Source organism: Mastomys coucha, unplaced genomic scaffold (assembly GCF_008632895.1).
Source record: "Mastomys coucha isolate ucsf_1 unplaced genomic scaffold, UCSF_Mcou_1 pScaffold11, whole genome shotgun sequence".
NCBI lineage: Eukaryota > Metazoa > Chordata > Mammalia > Rodentia > Muridae > Mastomys > Mastomys coucha.
In genome coordinates this window covers 28,840,598-28,852,556 of record NW_022196893.1, presented here as the reverse complement: position 1 = coordinate 28,852,556, position 11,959 = coordinate 28,840,598, and the positions used below count along the sequence as shown (strand labels likewise).

At 54.0% G+C, this 11,959-nt stretch overlaps 1 protein-coding gene across 2 annotated transcripts in view; it reads left to right on the top strand.

Moving 5' to 3' along the window:
* The window catches only part of Rapgef3 (Rap guanine nucleotide exchange factor 3), a 22,655-nt gene that overhangs the window by 1,846 nt on the left and 8,850 nt on the right, over nt 1–11,959 (top strand). For both annotated transcript variants that reach the window (XM_031354078.1, XM_031354082.1), the window contains exons 3-16: nt 4,839–4,892; nt 4,999–5,105; nt 5,313–5,434; nt 5,789–5,957; nt 6,469–6,553; nt 7,105–7,165; nt 7,251–7,327; nt 7,500–7,646; nt 7,888–8,000; nt 8,298–8,386; nt 8,641–8,719; nt 8,909–9,068; nt 9,158–9,240; nt 9,795–9,834. In XM_031354078.1, coding sequence (XP_031209938.1) covers nt 4,839–4,892; nt 4,999–5,105; nt 5,313–5,434; nt 5,789–5,957; nt 6,469–6,553; nt 7,105–7,165; nt 7,251–7,327; nt 7,500–7,646; nt 7,888–8,000; nt 8,298–8,386; nt 8,641–8,719; nt 8,909–9,068; nt 9,158–9,240; nt 9,795–9,834 — 1,386 coding nt within the window. The remainder of the gene's footprint in view (nt 1–4,838; nt 4,893–4,998; nt 5,106–5,312; nt 5,435–5,788; nt 5,958–6,468; nt 6,554–7,104; nt 7,166–7,250; nt 7,328–7,499; nt 7,647–7,887; nt 8,001–8,297; nt 8,387–8,640; nt 8,720–8,908; nt 9,069–9,157; nt 9,241–9,794; nt 9,835–11,959) is intronic.

Sequence of the window (11,959 nt, the reverse complement as noted above, 5' to 3'; positions counted from 1 at the left end):
CTAGGGACAGGGAAGGCAGCCAGGGAGAAGGACAGGGGCTAGGGACGGGGAAGGCAGGAGCCAGGTTCCAGGAATCCTCCTCTTCCCAACTACCCGGTGGCTCTACAGCCTTGTCTGTGTGCCGTGTGTGTGTGTGTGTGTGTGTGTGTGTGTGTGTGTGTGTGTGTGCACGCGCGCGTGCATGCCTGTGGTGTGTAGGGGGCACAGGGTACTGAGTAGAGAGTGGAGAGAAAACAGGAATGAGTGACAATCCTGGATAGGATCATCTCTCAGGAGCAAAGTCTTTTTGAGTTTTATATGTGTGTGTGTGTGTGTGTGTGTGTGTGTGTGTGTGTATGTGTATATATATTATATATAAAATATATGTCTCACCACTGATTGTTTCCTTTTCCTATCCTGTCCAAACACTATTTCCATTTCTAATAGAGGAGACTGAGTTGAGAAAGCCCCAAGTGGGTCTAGAGGAGGAGACCCTTGGCACTGGAGTCCCTGCTAGCCCCTCTCTCCCTGGGTCTTTCTAGTAGGAGCAGGAGTGGGGGCGGGGAGGCTCAGGGTTAGGGTTAGGGTCCTACCCCACATCCCTACTCAGGCTGTGGGTCAGTGCAGTAGTTCCTGCTGGGATCTAGTTAGCTGGAACCCGCCCTCTCTTTCAGGCTATAATTATTTGTGCATTTCCTGTCCCCTTCCCAGCTTGGAGAAGCTAGGTAGGGGGTAGGAGAAGGTCAGTTACCAGGACAATGAGGTCACTGGGGAATCTCTTGGGTTTTGAAGTTGGAGAGGGTGGAGAAGTCTCTTTCTCCCCCTAAGACCTCAGAAAGGAAGGGCCAGATTGTGTGGGAAGGCTGGAAACATAGAGGCGGGGACTGCTGGAGCATACGGGGTCAGAGGTCTGGAAGCAAGGCCCTCCTCTGCCGGGTATGGGGTTTCTAGCAATAACTAGTGCTTGGCTTTTAGGGCTAGAGACCACTGTTTACCATGTCCATCACTGTGGGTGGAGTGAGGTAGGTCCAGCCTTTTGTGCCTGTGCTTACGAGGCTCTGCAGCACCCTTGGGGGCTGCACCTAGTGGCTCTTTTGGTTCGTGAAGTGTTCCTGTGAAGGGAGCAAGTGCCAGCAGGGCGTGTGCATGCCTGGGGTGAAGAAGGTCAGCCTGGAGCCCAGGAAGGTAGGCCTGGGCTGCTCAGGCTACATCTTCCTCTTTAGAAAGAGCAGGGAATAGTGGGTTCACCGTCTAAAGGAGAGTTAGCTCATCAGAGACCAGGATAAGAGAGAATGAAAGCGGGGAGGGGGGTGCGGGGGGGGGGGCTCACAGCCAGTTATAGATAGGACTTTCTGACTGTGGTGGCTAAGGCGGCATGGCAATGGGGTGAAAAGCAGCTTTGAAAAAGATGTGGGAGAGATGAGGGCTTGTACTCTATGTGGGAGGGAGAGAAAGCTCGGGGTGACCTTGGGTGGGTCCCACAGGCTCAAGCAAGACTGGACAATTTGCAGCGGGGGAGTGGCTCTATTTTCAAAACAAATCCATCCAAATGATGATAGTGGCTAAGAGTCACAGTACTTGTGTCCTGTGCCCTATGACAACTTCATCTTTGTCAGATTAAATATGCTCACAGCAGCCTAGTGGGATTGGTCCTTATGGTTTCATCTTACAGATGTGGAAAGGGAGGCACAGAGATGTCGAGCAGCTGGTGAAGGGCCATGCAACTGCTGAGTGGCTGAGCTGGGTTTTGTACCTAAGATCTACCTGCAGAATACCTCCGACCCCCTCTGTGTCCCGGCTCCATGCACAACCTGGCATAGGACCTTAGCCATGACCAAAGGAACTGGTCTGGTGGGTCCAGGCACTCTCCCTAACTCTTCCTCCAGCCAAGCTCTGACAGTGACGGGGAAGGAGGGTGGGGCTGGCCATCTGGCTAATGCCAGCACATCTTTTACCTGGGCTCCTTCCTGTCTCAGGCTAAGAAGAGTTGGTAGGTGAAGGCTGAGCCAACTGAGGACCTCAAAATGATCCTCAGGGTCATGAGTCCAAGTCCAGGGCCAGCTGTAGCTCGTATGTCAAGGCAGTAGGTACACATAAGAAATAAGAAAGTGGTGGGGTGTGGCGGTGCACGCCTTTAATCCCAGCACTTGGGAGGTAGAGGCAGGTGGATCTCTGAGTTCGAGGCCAGCCTGGTCTACAGAGTGAGTTCCAGGACAGCCAGGGCTACACAGAGAAACCCTGTCTCCAAAAACCAAACCAAAAAAAAAAAAAAAAGCACAGTTATTGCATTAGCATTTGCCAAGCAGTTAACTGTGGCAGGCACCATTCCATGGGCTTCAGATTATTAACCTATTTAAATGATATGATAATAACTCTCAGGAGTAGGTATTATTATTACCAATCCCCTTCATAACAAGAAGCTTGTCTACAGAGAGCTTAAATCAGCATAAGGTTACACACCCTGGCTGCCATTCAGAAACCAGCATTTGAACACAGGCCTCTGGAGGCCACACTCATGCCCACTGCTGCTCATTAGCAGTCCTCTCCCTGCCTGTTCCCAAGGTTCCCATCCAGAGGATCATGACAAGGACACAGAGGGCTGTGGTCACAGTCTTGTCCCTTGCTCTGCCTGTAGAATGTTCCTGAGGGCAGAGTGGCCCTGCTCTTTCTGTGGCTGTGGCCTGCAGTGAAAAAGTGAGGACAGGGTTGAACTCATGAGAAGCGGCCGGGCTGGAAGCCTTGGCTGTGGAGTCAGACAGTTCCGGTGTGAGTGCTATTTACCACCTGTTAGGGTGGGTTATGTAACCTTTTTCTCTGGCTTAGAAATAGAATCCAAACACCTGCTTCACAGGAGGCAGCACCTAGGGGCTTGCCTTTCTGAGCAACTATGTAACCCTCAGCTGTGAAGTTGTCTTTGTGGGCCTTGGCTTTCTTTAGCAGAGTAAAATGCCTTATGCTTGCATTCTCAAGCTATGTTCTTAGACTCCTGTGCCCATCCCTTGGGGTAGGGCAGGAAGTGACCAGTTTGGTCATGTGGCCTCCCAGGTCAGGATAATTCCAGGAAGGGTGGGCTAGATCTCGCTAGTGTGCTCACTTAACACGCATGAGCCCTGGGTAGTGATCAGAAGTTCAAGGTTATCCTTAGATACATTTGGAGAACTTGCCTCCAAAAAAAAAAAAAAGTGACTGAAGAGATGGCTCTGTGGAGAAGGACATTTGTGGAATTGGCAGAAGGCCTGAGTGTGACCCCCAGCAAGCCAGCAACAGTGTCATAGCTACCTGTAACTCCAGTTCCAGGGAATCTGACCCTTGTCTATCTTCTAGGAGCATGGGAGGGGGGCCGCACCAGCACACACACAAATAAATCTAACAACAATAGTAACAGAGCCCAGCTAGAGCCTGAGCTGTGGGCACCAAAGGGAGCTGGGACAGGAACTAGGGAGACTTGGGCATTTGACACAAATAACAAGAAGTCTTTAGTGCTTGGGCACTGTTTGTTCCAACACAGGGCCTGGCTGGATACATTCCTGCTCTTCCTCCCTTCCTGGCTCCTCCTCCTCCTCATTTCCTGTCCTTAAGTCTCTAGGGCTGTGTATCTGGCACTGGCCTGGGCTCGTGACCCGGGCAGGGATACCCTTGGGACACCTAGTGACTTCCAACCCATGCTGGGTTAGGCACTAATGTCAGACCTCGGGTCTGTGCTTGGGTATAGTGAAAAAATGCCTGTGCTTAGGACCTGCCAGTCCCAGGGAAAGGACTTGGATCCCAGAGCCCCAGCCAACACTTCTCCAGGTCCTTGAGTGTAGGGAGATGTGGTGGGTAGAATGGGCAGAAACGAGACCACCTTGGATGGGAGCTCCAGTTCACCCCCAGCTGGCTGACAGTCCTGCGCATGCGTGGTTCCATTATGCTGGGCCCTTGAATTCACATCGAGACCTGTTTCCCTGAAAGTCATAGGGAACACATCATCTCTGCCTACCACACCTAGGATGCGGTGGTGTCAGGAAGGTGGATATGCTCTGTGAGCTGGAAAGGATGCCTTGGGAGGACTTGTAAAAAAACCGAGCAGCCTGCCCAGAGCTGGTCACAGATTCTCCATTTTCAGAGGGTTGGACAAGAGGGCTGTGAGGGACCCTCATGGCTGATATGCAGGGCACATTTACCGTGGAATCCCTGGTGGCAACATTGTTACCAAGAGCATCGTTAGACAGTGTTTCTATGGTAAGCCAGTTATGGGCTGCCAAGGCCTTTCCCACCCTTACAGGGCTGTGGCTCGCCGGATCTGCTAAAAAGAAGCAAGGCTGTCGGCCACAGCCACACCTGTGCCTCTCTAGATAGTAAAAGCTAACTTATGCAGGACCGTACACCAGGCAGTGGTTAAACATGCAATCTGGGCCGAGTCGTGGGGGGCCCTTGGAAGGCTCGAGAGTTTCTCTTATTTACACTTTAGAGATTTTGTACCTAGAGATGTTCTTCAGGGTAACACCATTAGTTCAGAGCCTGGCTCCAGAGCCATGGCCCTACAGAGAGAGGGCCCTGTGGTTTGGCACAGAGCTGAGCCTGAGGACCCAGCTAGGAATTGGTGTTCCCAGGCCTCTTAAGATGTTCCTGCCCTGGCCTCTCGTGAATCTTGTATCCAACTTCCTCTAGCTCCATCCTGGCCAGCCACACACGGGGCCTGTTTGCCTAGCAGCCTGAATATGTGTGGACCCTGGGTGCGCAGAATTAGGGATCTTGGGACTCTCACCTGCAGCACACTGGCGTGGGAAAAGGTGTCCTCTAAGAGGGGCAGGGAGAGGTCCCCACTCCGTGAGTCTGAAGGCCTCTCACTGATCTGCAAACCTCTCTATTGTCCTCAGACACCACTTACCAACAGCGAGGGCTCCCTGGATTTCAGAGTGAGCCTGGAGCAGGTATGAACTGAGGAAGGCAGAGCGGAAGGGGGCTAAGGGCTACAGGGGGCGGCGGTGTTCAGGGCCTCAGTTTGTGGTGCCTCCCCCCGCCCCCACTTCGTCCCAGGCCACCACAGAGCATGTGCACAAGGCAGGGAAGCTCTTACATCATCATCTCTTGGCCACGTACCCTACCCTCATCCGAGACAGAAAATACCATCTGCGACTCTATCGGTGAGTGGTGAGTTGGGGGGTCCTGCCTGCTGTCTCCTCTACCCTTCTCTTTGGCAGGCATCTGGGCCCAGCCCTGCGTCACGTGGGCAGGGGCGTGGGCGGGGGGAGGGAAGGAGAAGAGCTACTCTTGGACTTGGATGGATGGTGCCTTTGGAGAGTTCCGATCCCTCCCTCTTTGATTCTCTGGCCCCCTTCCATTCCCTGCAGGCAGTGCTGCTCTGGCCGGGAGCTTGTAGATGGGATCTTGGCTCTAGGGCTTGGAGTTCACTCACGGAGCCAAGCCGTGGGCATCTGCCAGGTGTTGCTGGATGAGGGTGCCCTTTGCCATGGTGAGCTGAGCTCTGATTGGACACCAAGACTGGGTGGGGGTCGGGAGGGCTGACCTGGGGAGTGGACTATTGGGAGCTGTGGGGAGGTAAGGCAGTGGCTCACCACCTCCCTTATGCCTCAACCCCTTAATCAGTTTCTTGTGACCCCCAGCCATAAAATTATTTTATTGCTACTTCAAACTGTAATGCTGTCACTGTTACGAATCATAATGTAAATATCTGATTTGCGATCCCCAAAGGGTCTCGGCACACAGGTTGAAAACTGACAAATTAAGGCATTCTGATAATGTTAGAGTTAAGTCCAATCAATACCTGGCCTGATTTTCTTTTCTCTGCCGTGCCTTGGCTCCCTAGTAAAACATGACTGGACCTTCCAGGACCGAGATGCCCAATTCTACAGGTTTCCTGGACCGGAGCCCGAGCCTGCAGGAACTCACGACGTGGAAGAGGAGCTTGTTGAAGCGATGGCCCTCCTGTCGCAGCGAGGGCCTGATGCCCTACTCTCTGTGGCACTCCGGAAGCCGTGAGTGGAGAACCCCACCCTCTGCTCCCATTCCCATATGGCCTTCAATTCAGACTTCTCTGATTCATTGGGTGGGGGGGAGGACCTAGTCAGTAGAGGCTCACCCTCCACATCCCAGACCGTTTCTCCTTCTATACCTGAGGGATCCAAAGATCCTCCCCCACTGACAGAGGATATGGATTTTGGACCAAAAGAGGTCAGAGTTCAAATTCTAGCCCAACCAGCTAGCTACTCACTGGGTGACTTGGGCCCCTCCAGCCAGCTTTCTTCCTCTTCTGTCAAGTGAGGATCATGGTGCTCACGTCCTTGTGAGGGTGGAATGAAATGATCCACAAAAGGTGCTTAGCACAGTGCCCATACCTGGGGCTCACCCACAAAGCCTGCTATTGATAACTGTTGGCTTGACTGATAGTTGTGGAGTAGCCATCTGGCCCCAGGCCCCAGCGGGCGGGTGGGGTGGTGCCTCCCTGGCTCTGATCTACAGTTCTCAGAGCTTCCTCTGCTTCTGCAGCCCAGGTCAGCGTACGGATGAAGAACTGGACCTCATCTTCGAGGAGCTATTGCATATCAAGGCGGTGGCCCACCTTTCTAACTCAGTCAGTACACACAACAGGCTTGCCCTTTAGCTAGACCTCTTCCTACTGGTAGATTGGGGTGGGCGGAGGGAGGAGGGCACTTCCCTCCCCTTTGTCTATGGCTTGACGATTTCCACCTAAGGTCTCCTTTTTTAATTTACAATTTTTAAAATTACCTTATTATTTTATGTATATGGATATGTTTGTGTACAATATGCATGCCTGGTGCTCATGGAATCTAGAGCAGGGCACTGGATACCCTGGATCTGACATTTCAGATGGTTGTGAGCTGTCATCTGGATGCTGGGAATCAAACCCAGGTCCTCTGGAAGAGTAGCCGGTGCTCTGAATCACTGAGCCATCTCCCCAGACTCTCCACCTAGTTTCTTACCACCAGCCCTCAGTCTAACTGTTGTCCATTCCGTTCCCTTACTTTGTCTCTGCCACATCCCAGGGACAAGCGGCCTGACCACAGCTCTATGCTCCGGCACTGTCTTTGGCTATACCCTGACCCTCAGCTTGTCTCTCTTTCCCCAAGGCTGCCTCTACTGACCTCTTCCCTCCACCCCTAGGTGAAGCGGGAACTAGCTGCTGTTTTGCTCTTTGAGCCGCACAGCAAGGCAGGGACTGTGTGTAAGTTGGGTTGGCCACCACATCTGGAGCCATAGGGCAGTGGTGGGTGATGGGAGAGGACAAATCTGATTGGTGTTTCTGTCAGTGTTCAGCCAGGGGGACAAGGGTACCTCGTGGTACATTATCTGGAAGGGATCTGTCAATGTGGTGACCCATGGCAAGGTAAGCCCTCCCTCCAGGCCACTGGGATAGATGGCAACGCTATTTGCTTCATGTCCTTGTGGACACTCCTTTTGATTGCCCCAAGGCTGCCGATCCCACACATGTGGCTGAGTCTGTCCCTCCCAGCAAGGGCTGTGGGTAGGGACAGGCTGTGATTGAGTCCTGGCTTCAGGGGCTGGTGACCACCTTGCATGAGGGAGATGACTTTGGACAGCTGGCTCTGGTGAACGATGCACCTCGGGCAGCCACCATCATCCTTCGAGAAAATAATTGTCATTTTCTGCGTGTGGACAAGCAGGACTTCAACCGCATCATCAAGGTGCCATAGGGTGGAGGTTGGGGAGGGGTAGTGAGGACATGGTAGGGAATCAGGGCAGAGGCACTGCCGCCTGGAAGAATTTGTTAGGCAACTTGGGATCTGGCTGGGAGTGGACACTCCCAGTTTGGTGTGAGAGACCAGGGACTAGTGAGGGGCGTGGATTGAGGGGGCTGGGTCTGTGGAGGCTCTGGGGCTGAAGGGCAGCCTAGGGTGTCGAGCGTGGGTGTGGCTCCTTCTCCAGGATGTGGAAGCAAAAACCATGAGACTGGAAGAACACGGCAAAGTGGTGCTGGTTCTGGAGAGAACCTCTCAGGGTTCTGGCCCTTCCCGCCCCCCGACCCCAGGCAGGAACCGGTAACAAGCCTATCATGTCTCTCCCCACACAGCCCCATACTGCCCTACCCAGTATTCCTCTCCCCCTTCCAAGCCTTGCTCTGACTCCATGCCATATGGATGCCCTTCGGCCATCTGGGGGTCCTGGTACGTGCTGGGAGGCACTGAGGGACTCAGAGGATGTTATCAATGCCCCCTCTCCAAGATGGAATAGGGCTGGCCAATCAGAAGGCACGATGTGACCAATTACTGATGTCTGTGTGCAGAGAGGGTAATGTCCTTAGGTCACATGCTATCGATGGACTGTTTTACCCCTAGGTATACGGTGATGTCTGGCACCCCAGAGAAAATCCTAGAACTCCTGTTAGAGGCTATGAGACCGGATTCCAGTGCTCATGATCCAACAGGTAGCGTCAGAAGACGCTCTCCCTGTCCTATGAGTCATCAGGAGGTCACTGCAGCCTGACCTCGGCAGGCTCTAGATAGGTCCATACCGGCAGTAGGCAGGAAGTGCTCTTCGCTTGGGTGGAGAGAACTGTCACTGGGCTGGGCACCGTCTCTCTTGCTCGTGCTGACTTAGGAGGCATGCTTTCTGGGTGGACATGTATCTAGGTAAGCACTTGGGCTGAAATCCCTCTGCACCCCTAACCCTGCCCAACAGAGACGTTCCTCAGTGACTTCCTGCTGACCCACAGTGTCTTCATGCCCAGCACCCAGCTCTTCACCGCCCTCCTGCACCAATATCCTTCCAGCCCCAGGATGATGTGGGTAGGGGATGGGAGGGTGTGTGGAGGTGAGGGAAGGAATCCCTATCAAAATGGCTGCTGTGACCCCTCCCTGGCGCCCTGGGCAGGCCTGACCCAGTCAGGCCCTGCACAGTAAGTAGGTGGCTTCAGTGGCTTGTCGTGGTTCCCTTGACTGCTGTCCACCTTCCATGTGGAGCCGGCAGACCCTGCTGGAGGTAGCGAGCAGGAACGCAGCACCTACATCTGCAACAAGAGGCAGCAGATCCTGCGGCTGGTCGGCCGGTGGGTGGCCCTGTACAGCCCCATGCTCCACTCAGATCCCGTGGCCACCAGCTTCCTCCAGGTACCTGGGAGTATAGCTGGGCTGGCTGGGCTGACCCAGGAAGGTACAGCTGGAGCCGTCCCAGGGGGCTGATTCTTGGCCCTTCCCAGAAACTCTCAGACCTGGTGAGCAGAGACGCCCGGCTTAGCAACTCGCTGAGGGAACATTATCCAGAGAGACGGCGACACCACAGGTGACCAGTGACCGAAACTCATTCACCCTTCTTGTGCCGCAAAGGCTGAGCTGTTGGCCCTGGCGCATCCAGGTCTCCAGACTAGGCAGCCTGTCTCAGCCCGGGAGGTGTTTCTAGCAGCCGCTCTTCTGTTCCCACATGGGCTACGGCCATTCATTTGCTCATTCTATACATTGAATGTCCTTGCGTGCTTATGTCTCCCTTTTGGCCCATTACCGAGGACCGTGGCACCAATGTCCACTGGCCCTGCCCATCGATCAACTCCTTTGAGTTTATCTTGCTTCCCCAGACATCTGTGGAGGCAGCTGGGGTTCAAGGGCAAGAGCTCATTCAAATCCCAGGAAACTTGCCCCTCCTTCGCTCTGGCCTCTGGAAACCACAGAAGCTGATCCGGGTCTTAAGCGAACCTTGCCCCTGCCCTGTGTACACTCCTTCTCACATCCCTTGGAACCTCTGGGGAGGGCAAGATGGGATCCAGACCACTGTGGCCACTGGCCCTGAGAGCGTCCTGCCCGCCAGGGTCCTCAGTGGCTCTCTCTTACTCTTCTCTGCAGGCTGGAGAACGGCTGTGGGAATGTATCTCCTCAGACCAAGGTACCTGTCCCGCCTCTTGATTTTTCCCTCTCTTCCCAGCCCGCCATCTTCCCTCTGTCCCTCCAGCCCCTGCTACCCAGAGTGTCCTTGACCTGTGCTGGCTGCATCAGAGAAAATGCTGTGTGAGAGCTAAGGGTGAAGGGGAAAAACCTTCATCCTCACCCTAAGGAGCTTTTATTCCTTTGGGATGTGATTCACGCCTGCAGTTGTAGCTCGCAGATGGGATGGATGACTGGGTTCATCTCTGAGAGCCAAGGGTTTCTGGCGGGTGGCGGTGTAGGTGGTTAGATGGTCTGATAAAACCTATCCCAGGGCTCCAGGTGGCCAGCCCGCTCCCAGCTGGGGCTGGTGGAGTTATGACTGGGGCTAAGATTTGGTTGAGGAGTCATAGGAGAAAGAACTGGGAAGAAGGGAAACTAGGTTGGTCATAAGGAATGAATTCAAAAGTAAGCACCTTGGCTCCAGCCAGCCCCGCCCCGCCTGCCCGAAGCTCGGTCCTGCGTTAGTCGCGGTTGGCCTCATCCCAGGATCTATGTATTTAGCCTTCTGCATGGGCCTATCTTTTGTTGCCCTTCACCCTGCTTGTTCTGAACAGAGCCAGAATGCATGTCCCACTTCCCATCTGGAGCATCTTCAAACCACTCTCACCTTGTAGACTCTTTCCTTTGTTTGCTAAGGGAACTTGACTCATTGCCTCAAACTTCTCATACCCAGGGGTCCCCTCACCCTGCTTTCCAGGATTCTGCCTTTCTGCTCTTCCGATACTAGGCTCTTCCCCGCACCCCAGAACTTGCAATGTGTTGTTTGTTCCTGTCACATCCTGTCAGGATGTAGGGCTGGACATGAGGGACTTGCTTCTGCATGTGGCCAACATGGAGGAATCAATGTCAGTCACCCAGGAATGTCAGCCACCCTGCTGGATGCTGGGTGGTGTGGTGGGAGGGGCCCTGCTGGATGCTGGGTGCTGGATGCTGGGTGGTGTGGTGGTGTGGCTGGAGGGGCCCTGGTGGGTGCTGGATGCTGGGTGGTGTGGCGGCAGGGGCCCTGCTGAATGCTGGGTGGTGTGGCGGGAGGGGCCCCCTGGCTTGTGTGGGTTCACAGTCACTAGAGGAGCAGAGCTGTGAAATAGTCTCCTGATGTGTGCAGTCAGAGGCGCCTGAGAAAGTAGGCGGAGAAAAGATGACTCGCTGACATACCATGAGGCTTAGAGACGTGTCCCAGGAGCTGACGATGACAAACAGGGCCCCAGGCAGCGCTAGAGGCTAGAGAGGAACCGGGAAGGGGGTCAGGGGCCAGAGCACCTCCTCCTAGGGTCCTGCCTGGGAACTGTTGAGAGGTTAAAGGGGACAAACAATGATGGCTTCTGCCTCAGGCTCAGTGTGGCTCTACTCAGGTGGGTTAGAAGTGAGTGGCTGCACCTGGGGGTGGGAGGAATTTTGAAGTAGGACAGACCACGCTGGAGACCCATTTAAATGAAGAACCTAGAAGAAAGTGGTAAGCCCTGGGGAGCAGTGAGGAACAGTGACAGGGGTGAGGGGACCCCTGGATGTGAGAAGTCTGGAGCAATGGGTCATGGAGGTAACTTTAAGGGTGGGGCCCTGGTGAACCCAGCACAGGTTCAGATGCTCAGGTGGCACTCACAGGAAGGGACTCTGAGGAAGCTGTTTAGGAGGGGGCAGGGAGCAGGGGGCCAGATCCATTTAGAGGCAGAGAGAAAGTACCAGATTTGAAGAGAGAGGAGGTTAGGTAAGCCCATGTTAGGACAGCTCACAGGGAGGCTCTCTGGCATTTGTGGCCCAGTGGGACAGGGCAGCTCTTACAGGACCGGCACAGAGAGAACACAGCAAGTTTCAAGCTAAAGGCTGTGTGGCCTTTAGCCAATCACTTAACTTCTCTGAGCCTCATTTATCACGTCCACGAAACGAGGACTAAAAATATTTTTCTCTGGGGATGACTGTGAATATTTAGATGCCCAAAACAATACCTACTTTGTAGCAACTGCTTGCCAGGGAAGGAAAGAAGAAAAAACAACTGGGCCCGCCCACTTTTTAGCAAATGCTAGCAGTAGGGAGGAAAGAAGAAAAAACAACTGGGCCCAGGCATTTTTATCCCAGAACAGCCCTGG